The 19,874-nt window shown below is 34.6% G+C and overlaps 3 protein-coding genes across 3 annotated transcripts in view; 1 reads left to right on the top strand and 2 right to left on the bottom strand.

Moving 5' to 3' along the window:
• Positions 1-19,874, top strand: part of LOC136807901 (cysteine desulfurase-like) — a 32,035-nt gene that overhangs the window by 2,389 nt on the left and 9,772 nt on the right. Inside the window, exons 4-5 of the mRNA XM_067064520.1 lie at positions 240-293; positions 8,994-9,092. Coding sequence (XP_066920621.1) covers positions 240-293; positions 8,994-9,092 — 153 coding nt within the window. The remainder of the gene's footprint in view (positions 1-239; positions 294-8,993; positions 9,093-19,874) is intronic.
• Positions 2,269-3,596, bottom strand: LOC136808009 (solute carrier family 22 member 15-like). Its single transcript, XM_067064646.1, has one exon. It carries the CDS (start codon positions 3,594-3,596, stop codon positions 2,400-2,402), a length of 1,197 nt encoding a protein of 398 aa, XP_066920747.1. The 3' UTR covers positions 2,269-2,399.
• On the bottom strand, positions 15,818-16,995 carry LOC136808010 (olfactory receptor 5P66-like). Its single transcript, XM_067064648.1, has one exon. It carries the CDS (start codon positions 16,977-16,979, stop codon positions 15,894-15,896), a length of 1,086 nt encoding a protein of 361 aa, XP_066920749.1. The 5' UTR covers positions 16,980-16,995; the 3' UTR covers positions 15,818-15,893.

The following is a 19,874-nucleotide window of genomic DNA, read 5'->3' on the forward strand; positions in this document are numbered from 1 at the left end:
TGTAACAGAACTATGGTTTATTAATTTCGCTAATTCATTTCAGCTTGGTAAAGCTTCATAGAATACAAAGCCCCTCCAGCAATTTTCAGGGGGCGAATGGAAATAGCATTCAAGAAGCTTCATTAAGAATTTTATAGGTTAAAATGTTTGAAACATGTAAACAACAGTTCAATAGAAAAACAGAAAATTTTATACGATATTTTGACAGTACTGACTTTGACTTTATCTAAACATTTTAGGGTGTTGCAAGATTCAATAGACGCAAGAAGAAACACGTGATCACAACTCAAACCGTATGTCATTTTGAAAAGTTTTTACTTTATCCTTCTCGACCTTAGTCGCATGGTCAGACGTGTGCCACTTAAAATTATTTAATTATCCTCCTAAACTCGATCCAATTCTTTTTTTGGCACATTTTTCTATTGTCTATACAATCTTTCAAGAATTATATTGAGAATTCCGGTTATTTTGACGTTTTTCGAGATTTAAAGTTCGGGCGAAAAAGCCGATTTTGGGCTATCTCTTTAATTTAATCGAATATTTCAATTTGAGACGGGTAGGCAGACTTCCAGGCTATATTCGGAGCCTTACTGGACCATTTTTGAACTTTTGGATCCTCAGTCTTAAAACTCAGAGTTAAAACTCTACCCTTCGAACCTAATTTAGAGCACTTACAAATCGATTGTGGTTTCAAAACTTCCTGGGGAATTTCCCATTTGTCTCAAATATTTCTTGAAGGATTGTATAGATACGAAAAAAGGACTGGGACAGTTTTAGTGGGATAAAGCGGAGCGGACAAAAAATTGCTCGCGCGGCAATTGAAAAGGTGTATCCTTTTCGAAGTCTTATTCCATCTTTATCATAAAATTGATTGTCTTATAGGCCCTAAATACTCCGGCCCTTATATTGGCGTTATTTTTGGCTTGTGAGGGGAATTAAAGCATAAGTAAAATGGGCTGGGATTTTTTACATAAAGGGGCGCAAGTTTCTCTACCATTTTTACTCTTTTTTGATGATTAAAATTATTTTACTTTAAAATTTAAAAAATATATATCAACACTTTACAAGAACGACATTTATACTAGGGCAATATCAAGTCAATATTTTACTATTTTTGAGGCTGTTAGCAATTTTTACAGGTTGTGACGTTATTTTTACAGCTTTTAAAGGCGTACGTAGACGAGATGAAGTTTTTATGAAATACTTTAATAATTGGTCAAGATAAAAATGACGCGTTCTTTAGAAAAAGTAACAATTTTTTTTTATTGCTGGTTAACGACCAACCAAATCAAATTAATAAGAGCTTGTAAAAACTCCATATCATCCCAAAGGCGGAAGCTCAAAATTTGGCAGTGACGGACCGGCGTAAAAAGGTCCGTATGTTTTATCATATACATGTTTTTTCTTTTATAAGCATGACGTTTATAAGCATATGCAGGCTCAGTTTTTGGTACCTAAACAATGCCTCTATTGTTTGAGAACAATAGAATGCTAAGCATAATGCGAGCCTAACATAGGGACAGACACTTGCTTATAAAAAAAACATGTACCTAGAAGTAAAAACAAAACATAAATTATGTAAATAATCGAAAGATTCACATAAAACACTTCAATAATCGAACGTTCGAATGTCTTTCTTTTTTAATGATTTTTCTTAATTACTTTGTGTCGTAAAATTTGTTCATGAAATCGACAATATATCTATCTTAATAAGTTTCTTTGATAAACAACAAGAGCGATAAAAAAATCAAACTTTGAAACCAAAATTTGAAAAAAAAATCTACCGTGGTATAATAGCCATGGTATATCAGGAATTATTCAATGGCTGTTTTTGCCTACAGGTATTATAATAAGCAGTAATAAGCGATGTTATTATATATAAAAAAGATAACCGAGTTGTTTTTGTGTGAATTATGTTTATTTTTTGTGAATTGGTCTGTTCAATTTCAAATAAGGTTATATTATAAACAAAGCTACAAAATTTCCGACATAAAGTCGAGAGTTGAAAATATGCTACAGTGAAGATGTACAGTATCAAAACCTTATTATACATCATCACTTTATAAAGTTTCACACTGATAGACAAACACGCCATAATAATTTCATTCAGGTGTGATTGGGCTATTCCAAAAAAATTTGTACCCGCTATGTTGAGGATGTCTATTTTTAAGAGGAGGTTTATTTTAAGGAGCCCCTTGGATTTTTTTCTCCTATTGCTTTGGACCATTTTGGACCTCGTCATACTGACCACCCTGGATTTTCTCATTCAAAAAACAAGACCATCCTGGATTTTTTATTTTACAGACCACCCTGGACGTCACACCTCCTCAACATAGGGGCGGGTACAGACTATTTCTTGAATAGTCCATTATGCTACAGCGAAGATATTCGATAAGATCTCACGAAAGGAAATTCAGATTTTTGATTGTTTCAAACTCTTGCGTATTTTCTTTCGTCTCTGATCGGCTTTCTTTCATCGATATCTCTTTTGTCTCTGGTAAGGAACGACAAAGAATACCTGCAACAAGTCCCATTGTTCCCATCACATACAACGGCAGCTGTTTAGTAACCTGTGTTAATCCTTTAGCAACCCATGGTGCACTAGCGCCTCCTATATTGACAGCTATACCCATAATACCAAGCGCCTCTGATCGAATGTTGGTAGGGTAGACCTCAACGACCCAATTGAAAATGGAAGGAAAGCTAATTGAGACGAAAAGTTTCCCGGTCATACTCAAGATGATACGAAAAACTGTGAATGCATTTGAAGTCTTTGGTGTGATCGATACTAATAATATGACAAAACCAGCTAAAGCAAGGAGTACTGATGATGACCATTTCCTACCGAACCGATCGCAGCAGAATGTAGCTAACGACAAAGCTGGGAACTCGACCAGACTGACTAAAAGGAAGTTGAGATAGATCGAGTCGGTGCCAAGATCACTTGATGCAAGTGAGGTTCCAAAATAAACCAGGCTATTGGTGTAGAAACAAAACACGAAAACGACTGAAGTTAAAGCTGTCTCTTTAGGATGGAAAAGATCACCAATATTCGTTCTCTCTTTGGATTCTGTTACTGGTAATATAGCCAAGGATGAAAACTCGACATTTTTTTCATTCCAATCTGCGATGCGTTGAAAAGTCTCCATAGCGTTATTGAACTTGCTTTTTAACCGGAGCCAGCGAACTGATTCCGGTACAAACCCATACGATACTATCATTATAAGGTATGGTAACGAGCAAATGATAACAAGAAGCTTCCAGGACGTCAATAGGTAAGCTTTAAGAGGAAGAATGCAGAGGGCTACTGTATAGTAAAGCCATAGTATGTTACCTGCTGAGGAACGGTATCGGTCCCCAACCGTTTCCGTAATCATAACATAATAACAAAGATGTACAGCAGCAACCAGGAAACCCGATACGAATCTCAACGCAATGAATAACCAAATATTTGGCATGTATACTGTTAGAAAATTGGACACGATAACACCAACGAAACCAACATACAGAAGTCTTTTACGACCGTACTGATCACTATACCAGCCCAAGAAAATGGCACCAAAAAACGTTCCAAGGAAAATAACGGAAGTAGCCATATGTATTAGCCACTCGTTGCCACAGGCGAGATCGTACTCTATAATAATTGAGTAATCTTTTGACTGGACATATTCCCATTCTGATCTTGGAAAGTTGCAACGGAGTTGATGATTTTCATCAGTAAATGTCCCATTAAATGGACATAGGGTACTGTTGGCAACACACCTCCACTCAGGCTCCAATACTTTTACTTTTGGATACTTTTGGATGTGTTTGAGCGTACCGCTCTGGCAAGAATCTTTTGATCCACACCACAATCTTCATTCAATCCATAATTCCTGAAGGAAGAAATGGATCAGCAGAGAGATTTTATGTCTAAAATTGAGTTTGAGTCGACTCTCCTGCACCCTGTATAACCACGGATTTGGGGTTCATCGGGAATTTTTTGCAAGTGTTTGTCAAGTGCATTTTTGAATTTGTCAACAGTTAAATTTTTCAAGTTTCTAATGCTCTTTGGCATTGCATTGAAAAGTTTTGCTCCTTGTATAGTCAGGGTACTGTCGCGTAATTTTGAATTGTTTGGACCGGCGTATTTGCTAAAACACATTCGTCCTAATCTTGGATGTTCTTTAGATTTGAAGCAACCATTGATATTTGGCACAAGATTTTCCAATATTTTCCAGGTGTATATGATCCTGTAGCGTTCTCTCCTTCTTTGGAGTGAGTATATTCTAAGCTTCTTTAGACTTTCCCAATAATTTTGGTGTGTTCCTTTTATTTGTTTTAAGAATGATTTCTGGATCTCTTCAAGTCTTTGAATAAGACTAATAGTACTGGGGCTCCATAACGCTGAGCAATATTCCAGTATAGGGATCACAAGTGATTTATAGAGAGTGATCATGGTATGTGTAGAGCGGGAAGTGAAGGTACGTAATATCCAAGAAATGATGTTTTTGGCTTTTTCAATTATTGATTCAATTTGATGTTTAAATAGACAATCATTGAACATAAGAACTCCCAGGTCTTTAACATATTCCTTTGCTTCAATTTTATCTCCTGATGGTGAGGTATAGTGAGATTCATTTTTGATTTCTGTATTTGAGCCATAACGTAGCAATTCAAATTTTGCATCATTCAATTTCATATTGTTTGCGATTGTCCATTGATATAAAATCTGAAGGTCTTGTTGCAATATTTTTACATCTTCAGCATTCTTTATTGACTTGGTTGTACGAGTGTCATCTGCAAAGGACTTGACGATAGATTGGATAACATTCTCATCTATGTCTCCAATGAGTATCAGGAAAATCAGGGGTCCAAGTACACTTCCTTGTGGTACACCTGAGATAACTTCTTGGTTGTTTGATTTCACACCATTAACCACTACAGTTTGTTGCCTGTCTCTCAAAAAGGACTCTATCCAATTATAGATTTTACCAGTTATTCCTATCCTTTTGAATTTTGACAGAACAATTGAATGATCCACTTTATCGAAAGCTTTAGAAAAGTCTAAGTAAACAACATCTACATTGGTCTCTTTGTCAAGTAAGTTTAATATAAGATCATGTTGTTCAAGGAGCTGACTCAGACAAGATCTTCCACTTCTAAAGCCATGCTGATTTGGGTTGAAGAAGTTATTTTCGTCCATGTGTTTGACAATGTGTTTTCTGATGACTTTCTCAAAGATCTTTATAACGTGTGATGTTAAGGCGACTGGTCGGTAGTTTGCAGCCAGTGATTTGTTTCCTCCTTTGTAGATTGGGGTTATAGTTGATTTTTTCAATTTGTTTGGAACAATTCCTTTTTCCAGACTGTTTTTCCATAGATGGCACAATGGGATGGCTAATTTTTCTCTACATTGTTTCAGGACTATTGCTGGGAAACCATCTGGACCAGCAGCTGAGGATGGTGATAATTCGTCAATGGCTTTCATTATGTCATTTTCAGTGATTACCATTTCTGATATTTCAGTGGTTTGTGTGTTGAAAGCTTGATCGTCAGGTGACATGGGTTCACTGAAGACTTTAGCATATTGATTTGAAAGGATGTCAGCCATTTCTTTATTCTTCATTGTAAGGTTCCCGTTTTTGTCTATTAGTGGTCCAATTTTAGTTCTCACTTTTGATTTCTTCTTGGCGTATGCAAAGAAATATTTAGAATTCTTTTTGATTGATTCAATAGCTTTATTTTCCGCAAACTTTTTTGAATCTTGGAAGGATTTTTGCAATTTTTTTTCGATTTGCAGCAGCTCCTCATTGATTTTTTTCTTTCGGGTTTGAGAATTTGTGAGTAAAAGTTTTTTTGTGATTTTTCTCCGTCTTTTGGTTAAGGATCTACGATACCTTTCAACTTTTGATCTCCTTTTGCCTTCTATTGGTATTCTGGTTGGTACATTATCTTTACATATTTTGAAACACAGGGCATTTATGGTTTCCAATAATTCGTTTGGGTCGTCACTAAGTGTTTCCTTCCACCTGATATGACGCATGGTCTCTTTTATATTTTCCCAGTCTATTTCATCAGCAAAGAAGTTCAGGGTGCTAAAACCTGTACGAGGTTCTGGCTGCTCATCTTCGTCTGATACAGTGTTAACATTAAGACAGGTTGATACCAGGACAATTTTGTGGTGTGAGGTACTTTGAAGGACAGGAAATGTTATGGATAATGTTTTCATTGTTTGTGAAAACAAGATCAAGTATGTTTCCATCTTTATGTGTGGGAGTTTTCACGTATTGAGAGACGAAATAATCATTGCAGAATTGATTCAATGAGTTTAGGATGATTCTTTCATCCAAAGGACAACCTGGTTTAGGTGAGCCATCTGGCCAGGTAGCTTTAGGTAGGTTGAGTTTGGGGTGGCTCCTAGCTCTGATATTGCTGTTTTTACTCCATTGAGTGGGGTGATAAAATCATTGGATGTCGATGGATTTCCATTGCTTTTATCGTCTGGTTGGCGGTAAGCTACCAACAAAGCCATGTTTTCAGCTTTCGAGTAAATACAAAGGAGTTGTACAGTGAACAACATGATAAAAATGACAAATTTGTACGGAAATAACATCATTCCGAGGATGAGGTTTAAAATTTTCTGGAAACGCCCATATTCACCGACTAATTGTAAAAATCCTTGAATGTTCAGTTCGGTTCGCTCATTGCTCGTTTGGGTAGCTTCATTGGTCATCCTGCTGTAACTGGTGAAAACCGAAAGTACTTGCCTGTTTCCGTCAACAACTGATGTTTACGTTTTGTTTTTATGAATTTTTTGTAGGTTTTTTGTAGATTTTCTTTTGTTGAAGAATCCCTTTAACGCTTTTCTCTTTTCAATTTTTATTAGTCTCTGCAAATGCTTGACCTCTATATTGTTTTGATGTACCGGGTGCGCCACAAAAAAGTTTCTCTCTTTAAAACTAATTTTCTAGAAATCTAAAGATTTTAAAAGAACCATTCCTACTTTACTGGAAAGAAGAAAGATAAATTTAAATTTTGATGGGTCATTTATTAAATTCGATTCAGAAGATCAAAAGTTATGCTCAATTGAATAAAAAAGTTACTTTCTGAAATTGTTCAAAAACGTTAAAAATCGACCTATCAAATTAAACATAAGCATAATTACATGATACATCGTTATCTTCGATTAAGTCATTTAAATGATAGTTAGCTGTCTAAATGACCTTTTTTTATGTAAAAGAAGGTTGAATTTCAATAAAAGGCAGAAAATTCGTCGAAAAATGCAAAAATAATCTGGTAAAATTCATAAAAATAGATAAAATATTGGTTTCGAGGTAGATCCAGCCTTACATAGACTTTATCCAATCTAAAACCAAAAATCGGAGGAAAATTTCTGTAAAAGTATATCAAAGTGATTTTGATGAAGATTTTAAACCCTGTTGACCTTTCAGTTTCGAAATTTTGTGTGTTTAATCACTAAAAAATGCTTTTAATCATGTAAAGGTTATTGCGATTGCCAAAATTTTAATATAAAAATTTGATAGGTCGATTTTCAACGTTTTCGAGCACTTTCAGAAAGTAACTTTTTTATTCAATTGAGCATAACTTTTGATCTTCTGAATCGAATTTAATAAATGACCCATCAAAATTAAGTTTATCTTTCTTTTTTCCAGTAAAATAGGAATGGTTCTTTTAAAATCTTTAAATTTCTAGAAAGTTAGTTTTAAAGAGAGAAACTTTTTTGTGGCGCACCCGGTAGTATTCCTTTTTATTCGAGAGAGCTTTTTACTAATGGTAAATGATGCTCGCAGATCGTCTGTCTAACTTTATCCAACTCTTTGAAATATGTTTAGATAGATAATAATGTTCAATAGATGATAGTAAAACCTTGTTGTTGTTCCTGGTTGTTCTGTTATCCTTCTACTGTATCTATGACCATAACATTATGTAACCTTTATCTTTAATGACAATCCTGTCTGAGTTATGACAAGGGTCAGATTCAATTATTGGTTTTTGGAAAGATATAATGCTTTTAAACACTTTAAGATAAATTCTTGGTGGTTAGATGATCCACTCCTCGTGTTTAACTGTAGTGTCACGTACAAAACCGAGCTTTAATTGTTTAGACGTTTTTTTCCTATAAACGATAGCATTTTATAAGGATACTTTCATCTACTTGTTTTGAAAATGAATGTAAATATAACTTCTTAACCGGTTTCGACATACTGTCGACACACGCATTTGATTGGTTATCCGGGGGTTATCCCTTGCGGTCAAATTTTAATCCTGTAGAGACCAAATCATATGTAATGTCTCAAGGTTTCTTACTATACTATATTTAACTTTATCGACTACTGATTCTAAAGGAAACCTCCACGGGTTTCCAAGCTCGTCAAAAGCTATCGATTTTTTCAATCCTATGTAGTCTTACGACAGATATAATAGAGCCTATCGATCACTTATGATTTAACGGCTCCTTCTATCAGAGTCAATACACAATGGCAATAGTTTTAGCGCCGATTTTCCTGTTTTTAAAATTCGAGTTCATTTAATACACTAACCAATCTCATTCAAGAAAAACAGAATGTGCATTGGCGGGGCATACCTATACTTCGGTTTTGCCCTCCTAGAACTTGTTGCTAGCTTACTAAACATTGTTGGTAGCTTCTTAGACCTTGTTGGTGTAGCGTACTAAACATTATTGGTAGCGTACTAAACATTGTTGGTAGCTTCTTAGACCTTGTTGGTAGCGTACTAAATTTTGTTGGTAGCTTACTAGACCTGAACAATTTAGATTCGCAAAAAGGTCATAATTTGGTACGCAAATTCGTGAAATCTGAAGTATCCCTCAATCTTGTTTGGATTGCAATAGACGCCTGATTGTTATGCACTCCCTGAAAAAAACTAATTTCTTTTTTAACTAAATTACGGCATCGTATATTCTTAGGAACTTGTTTACTCGCAGTATTCCGGACCCTTATTTTAATGCTTTCTTTCCTTCTTTTTCGTAGGAGCACAAGTGTGTGCTGGACTCGTGCCGATATCTGGAAGGAGACGGATTTGACGTCACATATCTTCCCGTCCAATCCAATGGCATCATTGACCTCAAGGTACTACTTTTATTTATTGCTTGTATTTCGTAAGAGTGAGGATACTTTAAACCGGTAAAATCATCGTGACCAAATTTATCAAAGGGTATTGGAACAAAGTAATTCTTTTTATTGAGTTTTGTATAGGTATAGGATATCGGATTTTACGGTATTAACAATTTTTCTCTTTAGATTACTTTTCGGAACGGGGGGGGTCTATGTACAAAAAAGCGGCATGTATCATGGGGTGGGTGGGTGTTTTGTAAAAAATTTAGCTGTTTGGTATTTGTGTAATATACAGGGGGGTGTTAGGGTCAAAATTCAGATTTGCTGCTTGGTATTTTTGTACTATACATGAGGTTTTAGGGTCAAACTTCAAATTGTCTGTTTACTATTTGTGTACCATTCTGCAGTTTGGGACAAAAATCAAGTACTACCTGTACTGTTTACTACACTAGGACGCTAGATATATTTGGCCAAAATTTTGTACTCTGTCAGATTCATTTAGGACGTTTTAAGATATTTTGTATGGCAATCTGAACAAAAGATATGAGTGATATACTTACTTCTGTTTTGCGATTAATGAAAATGAAGAAAAACTTTATTAATAAGTACAGTAAAGTGTCTTAAAGACTCAAATGTTTGAAAAACCTGATTTTTTGCATGTAAACTAGGCTTTAGTATAAAAACAATCTCTTTTGTCGTCAAAAGACTAAAAATAATCCATCTGACGGACATAAATCACAACAATAAAAAAACAAACAGATTCGATTAAAACTACAAAAAAGAAAACGCCCTAGTTCGTAAAATGATCGAATGTGTGTTTTCATTCTTTTTACACATTGGAATCTGTTGGAATCGTTCTATATAAATTCGAATTTTTTCTGTAGATTTGTTGGATCTCTAGAGGTTGTAAGGGTATTTTATTTGGATATTTGCTAGATACCGGGTGCACCAAAAAAAAGTATACAACTTTGTCGAGATATAGTGAGCTTCAGGATTTAATTTTTTTGTTCATTCTTTTTTTATCGTATAGAGGATGCTCTAACTTGAATTTTGAGCTATTATACATTAAATTATTTAAAAAAAACTGACTTTTTTTTAATGTCGAAATTTCAAAAAACCATCAAAAACAGCGAGCAAACTTTTCTCTTAACACTTACCTTGTTTACACATAAAAATACCAAAAAATACAACTGTGTTCATCAAAACTCGTCACGGAATTTAAGAATATGGTAAAACAAGCTATTCCCATGTAAGATAATATTTTTGGAAAAGCTGAAAATTTTTTTTGGAAATCTCAAAGGTTTTGATGTTATGCTATGTGAGAAAATTTTTGAAAAAATAGATCACCATTCCTCGACCAGTTGTTCAAAGAACTTGGGTCTGCATTGAGTTTGATGGTGTTGGAAATGTTCATGACGTGCAAATAAGATGGGCAAACTGTTGGCAAAATATAAGATAAGAGAAAAAAGAATAAAAGAAACAATGAAATTGTTTTTTTATCATTTTGTCTTATTTATAGCGTGATTGCTGTTTTTAATGATTTTTTGAAATTTCGACATTGAAAAAAAGTTAGTTTTTTGGAAATAACTTTCGAACTACTTTTTCAAATTTAATGTATAATACACGTTTTTTTTTTATTAAAACACCTAAAATTTGGCTGAGCCTGAATGTGCTTATTTTTTTAGCAATTTTCAGCCTTAAATGTTCTTAAATGCGTTCTTAATTTTTCAGACTACTCTAAATCGACAATATCATGCAAAATAAAGAGCATATAAAATTGGTACAATTTAGACAATATTTGACTCTCGATTTTAGAAAATCCATGCCTAAGTTGGGTTAAAACTGCTTAAAAAGAGGAAAAGATTGTACTTTCTTGTCATTTTTTTCCAAACTGAGGCTGGGCATGTTTTTTTTTTTTAGTTTTTATTGAATATTTATACAGGATTACGCAAACAGTTACAAGTATCTGATATTACCTTTGGTTCTGTTATAAATCTAAAATAATAAATAAATTATAAGTACTAGTTATCGCATGACTTCGAGTGCAATACGAGAAATATTTTACGAGTACCGAGATTTTTCCGTAATATTTTTCCGAGCCTTTAGGCGAGGAAAAATATCGGTAAAATATCGGAACGAGTAAAATATCGAGTATTGCACGAGAAGTCATGTGATAACTAATTTATTGTCGACTCAAAAAAATTGTCCTCTTTTGTTTTAAAACTTACTTCCGCCTTCTTCTGCTTCTGTGTACTTTCGAATGTTTTTATTCGAAAATCTAATTCGAACGTTAGATTCGAACAAAATAACATTCGATAACTTCCCGCCGAAAGTATTCACACAAAAACAAAATAGAGAAACATTTTTCGATCATTTTCGATCCAGAAGTTTTGTTTTGAAGAGTTGCAGATTTTTCAGAGATGTATTTGAAAGTTTCTAGATTGATAATTCAAAATGCAGATGATATATACTGTACTGGTTTCGATAGAGAAGGAACCCTCCATCATTGGATTAATCAGATTGATAACATTCAGTCTTTTTCTATGTTTTTGTTTCGATGACATGGCCATGGGAAAGAATAGCAGAGGAAAGGAGTCCCACGATAAAAATGTATGCTTGTAAAAATGGTTAAAGAACAACATTTTTTCAACAGCAAAACAATTTGGATACTTTCTTGATTATCGTCAAGCTCTAAATGTTTCGAATTTTAGAAGGAAGATGTAGGACGTATGTTGTAGTCGAGAACGAGAACGAGAACGAGAACGAGAATTAGGAGAGAACTTTTATAAAAATCACTCGTCATTTGGTTTAATACAAGACATTACACTTTCCTTGTTATGTTATGAGAAATTTTATTGGCAAATATTCAAGAATCTCAAGTTTTTTTGTATGCATTGATAAAAAACTGTTTGGTTATCACACGGACGAATTTGCCACAAGTTGAAAATATTTGGGTGGTGTCAAGTAGTTTTATAATAAATTCTTAGTTCATCAGATTTGATTTTAGTGTCTTTTATGGAAGAACTCCAGAGTAAAAGTTAATCTGAACATATTTTTGTTGCGTTTCCCCCTTTGAAGTTTGATTCCCAAGTCAGTTTCTCCGAAAGTCAGTTCTTTTCGGCTGTTTTGTTTTGATTTTTCTCCCGCCGCTTACCCAGTCCCCCAAAAGTCAACGCGGTCATATTTCCAGACTAAAGAAATATGAAATATCGCAAATATCTCGATGCTCTCGACCAATCAAAACGCTGATATTTTTTTGGGTCGGCTAGTTAAATAAAAGGCATGCTGGCATAGTTTACGAACGTATTGAATTTGGCTATGAAAAAGCACTTGAAAATTAATTATTTGAATGAGGAGTTAAATTCGCTATGAAAGTAGAAATTACGATGTTAGATCTCGTTTTGATTGAGAGGTGTACGTACTTTCCAATGTTGGAAAGGCATGAGTAAATGATAGTAAGGAAAAACACGAGGCATAACACAGTATGAAAAATAACTGAGGCAAACATAAAATAGAACTAATAGAGAATATATTAAACTAAATATGAAAGGTTATACCCGCAGAAAAACCACGCTGTGATCGATAGATACTTCAAAAGGTTATCTTAAAATTAATGTAAACAAGACTAAGAGTATACATGTATGTGAAGTCTATTAATACAGTATGTCGAGACTGAGAATATTAATACTGAAAAGTGTGACGCAATGTGTAAACTCTGAAAAGGAGAAAGTACCCAAAAACAGTGAAATTATCATATTCAAAATGTTAAAAAAAAAAAAAAAAAAAAAATAAGACGGAAACAAATATTAGATAAAATATCCTAAACGCCTCTCTTTACTATCTCTGGTAAAAGATCATTACGTAGTGTTGTGGTGTTGTAAACAAATTGATACAGAATATTAGGGATATAGTTAAATGTAGCAACGAGAGTGAAAACCAAAGCCTCACTAGATCCAAAAATAAATTATCCAGAAAAGAGATAGTGTAGTGGCAAGTTAAAGGCTAAGCAGAGGCACTATACTTAAATAAAATTGAAAGTATGAGACTTTATTTTGTTTTTAAAAATATTAAAGTCATTTACGGTCCTCAATTCCACTGGTAGCGTATTGTACAACCTTCCTCCCATAAAGAAGAATCCACGTCGGGCAACTTCTAAACGAATTTTGGGCAGACGAATAAAAGCATTTTGGTTTCGTGTATTGACACCGTGGTTATTTTGTTCGAAATGATTAGCCAGCAACACACTTGCTTTACCCAGCATACATTTCTTCACAAGGCAACATGCTTGACGCTTCATGACATTCGATGTCGGCTCGATAATATGGCGATCTATTTGCCGTTTGTTAATGATCCTTCTAGCCCTGCGATCGATACTGTCAAGGCGGTCGATGCTAGATCTGTTGAGGTTTAGGTTGGTGGATGACCCGTAAAGGATGATAGTTTGTACCATAGCACGAAATATTTGGTAGGCTGCGAATGAAGTTACGTTCGATCGAATTAAAGTCAGTAGCTTTAAACGTGAAGTTGATATCTTAATTGTTTTTTCAAAATGTTCGGATAGTCGAAGCTCTGGGTCGATCAAAATTCCCAGATATTTGTAGCTGGTAGCGTTGTTAATGGGTGTTTCACCGTAGAGTAAATTCAGTTTGGGAGAATCGTGCAATTTCTTAGCGGTGGAAAACAACATCCCCTCAGTCTTTCCTTTTTTCAGGTTAACGATAAGTTCGTTCTCGGTCATGAAGCGTTGGACGTTGTTGAGTTCGGCGTTTAGGATGTCGTTGACTTCTTTGGAGCTTTTCGCCGCAGTGTAGATGACTGTGTCGTCTGCAAACATGATCGTTTTGCAATTCTCAAGACAGTCAGGAAAGTCATTGAAAAATATAAGAAATAAAAGTGGGCCAAGAATGCTTCCCTGGGGGACGCCACAGGTGACCGGTTGCGGTTGGGACATGGCTTTATCATACGAAACAAATTGTTGGCGATTGAAAAGGTAGTCTTGAAAACCAGTTCAGCTCAGTCGTCCTGATCCCGTAGGCCGGTAGTTTTTTCAGTAGCGAACCGTGGCTGATTGTGTCGAACGCCTTGGATAAATCGAGGAACAGGGCGCCAGCAACATTTCCTTTGTCTACTTGCTTTCGAATATCGTCGATGAAGAGGTTAGCAGCCATTTCCGTGGAGGAGTGCTTTCTATAACCGAATTGGAAATCAGTGAGTAGATTATTCTCTTCCAGGTATTCAGTAAGCTGCATCTGGACAATTTTTCTCTGCTATTTTCGAAATGACTGGTAGTATCGAGATTGGACGATAATTTTCGACAGACGATATTTTTCCGGATTTGAATAAGGGTGTCACTTTGGCTTCCTTCCACTCGGTCGGAAATGCTGAGGTGGATAACGAAAGATTGATTATATGTGCGAGTGGTTTGGAGATGGATGGAGCTGCATCTTTCAGCAGGTTAGATGGAAGTTGGTCGATGCCGGTAGCCTTCTTTCGTTTGAGTCCTTGAAGAAGTTTACATATCAGGTCTTCTCCAACCATTGAAAACTTGAAAATCTTATCGGTGCGGTTGGGAAAGGGTCTAGCTTGTCTCCAGACAAAGTCTATTAGTGGCATTGCTTTTTTCTTTAGATTCTGTGCCACTTTGGCGTAATAATTACAAAACATATCGGCTTTGTCTTTTGGGCTAGTAGCGGTTGCGTCACCGTCTTTGAGAACGTCAGTTGGTTCTTACGATGTTCTTAATTTTTCGACGAATTTCAGCCTCTATGGTCTTATAAACTGGGTTCTAATAAAAAAAAAACGTGTAGCTCAAAATTCAAGTTAGAGCATCCTCTATACAATAAAAAAAGAATGAACAAAAAATTTAAATCCTGAAGCTCACAATATCTCGACACACCGGGTCTTTTATACTATAAGGGGGGGGGGGTTGTTTGGGAAGTATTTTACTTAATTTTTTTGTACTAAACAGGGGTATTGGGGTATATTTGGGAGTTTGCTGGATAGTATATTGCAGTTTTTGTACTATAGGGGTGGGGTGGTGTCTAAAATCGAAATTTGCTACGAAGTACTGATACATGCCGTTGTTTTGTACATGGACCCCCCCCCTGTTCGGAATCTTTATATTCAAAATCACTTCTGCAGAAATGAAAAGTGGAACAAATACTACTTTTTCAGACGATTGTCTAAAAGTTTTAATACATTTGCCACCTTTTTTAGTATTTATTCGTTATAAATAGAATTGATTTCTACTCCATAAATCAAAGTTACTTTCCTTTTGTATTGGTAGATTTTGCAATTTCCCCTTGAGATGCAAAGTCAATTTCTATCAGGCAAATATTAAAATTTTAGTTTGGAGCCTAATTTTTTGGACTTTTCATTTGGGCTTCATTTATGCTTGTTGAGAATCAAAAGTGAGAATCCCCCCCCTCTATAGTGGTAACTATGGTGCATGTTTTAAATTTTATAACGAAACTTACAACTTCACACTTAAAATATCTTTCAATTTTGTTTCAAGTTAATTCTCTTATAATTCGAAATCAAGAGCTCTTTAAAAAATTTCATACTTAAAGAAAGTTTTTAAAAGAAAGTTAAACCTCGATTACGAACCTCAAACAAGATATATCGTTACTGTTTTTTTTTACGTTTACCAGGTTTTTCGGCAACCTTATTCCATAGGACATAAATTCCTCACAATAAGAATTAAACCTTTTGCTTAAAAATCAAATAAAAAAAACATCATTTACAGTGGCCGGAACTGACCGGAGCCCATTTTAGTTTCTCTTTTCTTTAAATTTCATTAAAAAAAATTTCATTGTCTCACGAAGTTGTCGGACCGCTATCATTTCCCCCCAAATTACTGTCTTTTTGGTCACTGCAAAGCGTCTTATCTTGCCGTGTTCGCACATTCATCCCTTCCGCATGATACAAGTTCCGGGATGTTTCCGCATGCACCATATTGTCTTTCCGTGTAAACAGCCGCCCGATATCTCTTCTCAAAGTAGTCATGCTAATACAAAACAATAACGGGTTACCGATGCTTTTACAATAGATAAAAGTGTACGCCCAAAGTACGCCCGCGTAGGCTTTAGTCGTCAATAGTTTAGAGGCGGTTAGAAAAATCATACTGTAAATTGTGAATGGGGCGTAACAAACCAGTAAAACGAATATCATAGCGCTCGTTAGTCGGTTCATGTAATAATCGTGTTTTCTGCGTCTTTCTTCCCTTTCCCGTTGTTTTATAGACGGGTACGTTTTCTCCGTAATGTTTTTCACCAAGAAATGAACCCGTATATAAACGTAAGATCCGAAAACAATGGTCAACGATAAAGTCAGTGCTGCAAACCCGTAAAACATAGTAAATTTCGGTGTCAATAAACTCAATCCGACGAATACAATTGAAAATAACCAGCCAGCGAAAATATAAGGCCCGTACTTCATATAGTTTATCACGATTCTCTCATGATAGAAAAACGGTTTAAAAATTGCTAAATATCGATCCAGTGCCATCATATTAGCCAGTATCATACTAATAGAACCAAAAACATAACCTAAATACAGAGACGCGTTTATGAAAGTGCACGCTGCGTTATAATCCATAATCTCCAGTAAAATAAAATTCCAAGAGACCAGCGTGCTTGGGAAGATTGCATCTACGATAGCGTTATTTAGAAGTAAGAAGTAGGAAGGTGTTTTGTATTTAGCGTGGATTAACATGACGTAAGCTATAATCCCATTGATAATCATAATAAGTATGGATAATATAAAATTGAATGCGATATTTGATGAAATATTGACCTCCAGTTGTACTTCTCTTGAATCGTAAAGGAATTCCAATATAACACATTCAACTCTGTACGATCCGATGTCTTGGTGTGTTGATTGGTTCTGAGAAGAATGAGGCATCTTAATTTATAATTTTTTTCCTGAAATGAAAATGAAAAACATTTACAGCAGACCGTTAATTTCTTTGTAATCTCTTCTACAATTGGACCATTCCATTTTATATCCATACAAGGGGTGAACGAACATTTCCAGAGGGTAATCTGAGAAAAATTTACAGTGGGTGTTTTTTCATTTTTCCAAGGGGGTAAGAAGTTATTCTAAAATTTCCAGGGAAGGCATTAGTTCGTCCACCCTCACTTTAAGGTACGGAAAGAACTTTTCCAAGGGAATTTTCGAAAATTTTACGATTCTACATAGGGTATCCACACATTTACAATCTTTTTTTTTTTTGACTTGAAAAGGTTAATTCACACCCCCCCCCCTGTATGGTTTTAATGGAAAAGCCCATTGAATGACAATTTTATGTTTTGAAGAAACAGAAACTAAACTAATTTTCTTGTTATTCCAGTTCGAAATTGGCTTGGAGCCTTGTACTCGGTTGAATTAATGAATCTAAAGAAATAAAAGTTCCTACCTAATGTCTTCTTTTCCCTTCCAAAATCTGTCTTTTTTATGGTCTTATCGTTTTGGTTAAGATCCATTTGAAGCCATAAACAGTCAAATCCGATTTTTACCAAATAGTTTTCCTGTTACTTTACTTCTTATTAAGAAAAAAAAAGGACTGAACCAAAAGGACTGAACCAAAAAGAAATACAAAGATTTTTATCATATTCTTTAGTCATAATACTCTCAAAAATATTTTCTTCGATCAGTTTGCCTCTTTTTTTTTAGAAAAATCTTTCTCCCCCAGGGCTCCCGAGGTTTTTCTTTGATTTTTTTATACAAATTTATATTTGATTGATTTTTAATAGAAATCAATTCCAATTACACACTCAAGATTATTTCAAAAATCATTTCTGGGATTTCCAAACAAAAAGTCCTCCAGTGTCTTGGATTTCCTTTTTTTTTTTATTCGAAAGGATATAAATGATTAACGAATTTCTCAAATACGCTCACTAGGGCGAGCCCAATATTTAGTTTGTTGTTTTACAGGCCAAGTTACCCCAAAAAGAGGGTCGGTTGGTTGGCAAAAAAAATTAAAATTAAAGTAGAATTTACCTTTATAAAATCTCCGTAAAACAACTAGACAAACTGGTCTCTCGCTTAGACTTACATAATATTTCACATACCATCATTTTCAGGCAGCCTATATGTATAATTAATCTGACACTCCCAAACATTACCTCTTTATATCGAAGCACTTTGATTATTGAGTATTATATTCAAATACTTTCGTAAAGTAAGGAAGATTGCTACGATCTATGAAATCCAAATTCAGGATAATAACATATCCCGTCAAAGCTTTTTGAAACTCAGCTCTTTCAACCTTTCCGCATTCATAACATTTCATATTTTGAATCGGCTCAGATTGAATTAAAATGACATTTCCATTCAGTAATGTTTTAAATTTTTATATCTGAAGAAGCTAATCAATGTAGTATAGATTTTCCAAATAATTTTTTTTGGGAGAAAAGGGAAACTTTCTCAATATTTTCTTCTTTCTTGTGATATTTCTGTCGAATCTGTCGTCAACTTTTGAAATTTTCTTTTTTAATACTTGAAACATGTTCAGGGGACTTTAAAATATATATCCATGAAGCCCAAACAGCAGCTCAAAAACAAAAGTTCGATATTTAAAATCTTTGCTATTTTCGACAAACTCACACTTGGAGATGAAGTCTGCAACAGACATTCCCCTAGCAATTTCCCTTAGTGTGTTCAGCCGACTATTGTCTAAGAAAAATGGTAGAAATCTTCAGGGCAGAAGCAATTTTACTATGTTTCAAAAAGGTTGAAGCTGTAGGAAACTTTTGCCCATTCCAGTCTTTATTTTACGAATTCAGTGATTATAACAAGTCCTCTGTCTGTACTGTGGGATTTCGGTGTTCGCAGCAAGTCCTCTCTCTCGTATTTCGTTGTTATCATTTTCTAGACACTTCCCACAAAACAAAAGGTACTGGGGATACTGTGGGTTTCAAAGAAAGATGATACTTGTCATTTCAAATCTTCTCATTGCACTGGATATTATAAATCCAACGCTTGTTTGTTCCAATCTTTAGACTTGTGAAATACTTCTTATGTGATTTTGTTTCAAATGAATTTAAGTTATTTACAATTTAAAAAAGTTAAGCGTTCCAATAAACCCCACGTCATGTTCGAAGAACCGTCCTTAACGCTCATGAAAAAAATAATCATCGATAATTTAGCTTTGGCTTAGTTCGAAAATTCTATTATTCGAATCTTTCAAATTAACCTTTAGTTATCTCCATTACAATGAACAAAAATCTTACTTAAATTACTTCTGTAATTCGAGCAAATAAACTTTCAAGTTTGAAAAAGCAAATGTCAACTATAGTATTTTAATCTTTCAACTTCAAACTAAGCTAACCTGATAATTCGATTTCACGGGATCTCTTCGATTGAGTAAGAAAGAGTTATAATATTACGTAGAGTGTGTTGTAAGACTTTCTCGTTTTAATGAAATCAATTAAGTTACAGTTTACGCTCTTCTAATTCGACGTTATACTATTTGAAACGATCCATTATTCTATTCAAATCAAGATCAACAAAAAACTCTCATAAACGACGGCGCTCTACTATTCGATAAACTCCCTTATTCGATTAAAATCCAATTCCAATAGAAAATCGAACAAGAGAGCGTCATATGTAATTTAGTTCGAATTACAGAATATCCGAATTAAAAATATACTTCAAAGTAAGTTATCCAGGTCATTTCTGAAGAAGACCAACAACAAAAAAAGTATCATTGTCCCAACATCTTCCTGAAATTGCAAAATCTCACCATATAGAAAGTTTAGTTTTTGTTTCGACTTTTTTGTTGATATGATGAAAAAA

Source organism: Clytia hemisphaerica, unplaced genomic scaffold, assembly GCF_902728285.1.
Source record: "Clytia hemisphaerica strain Z4C2 unplaced genomic scaffold, Clytia hemisphaerica genome assembly, whole genome shotgun sequence".
NCBI lineage: Eukaryota > Metazoa > Cnidaria > Hydrozoa > Leptothecata > Clytiidae > Clytia > Clytia hemisphaerica.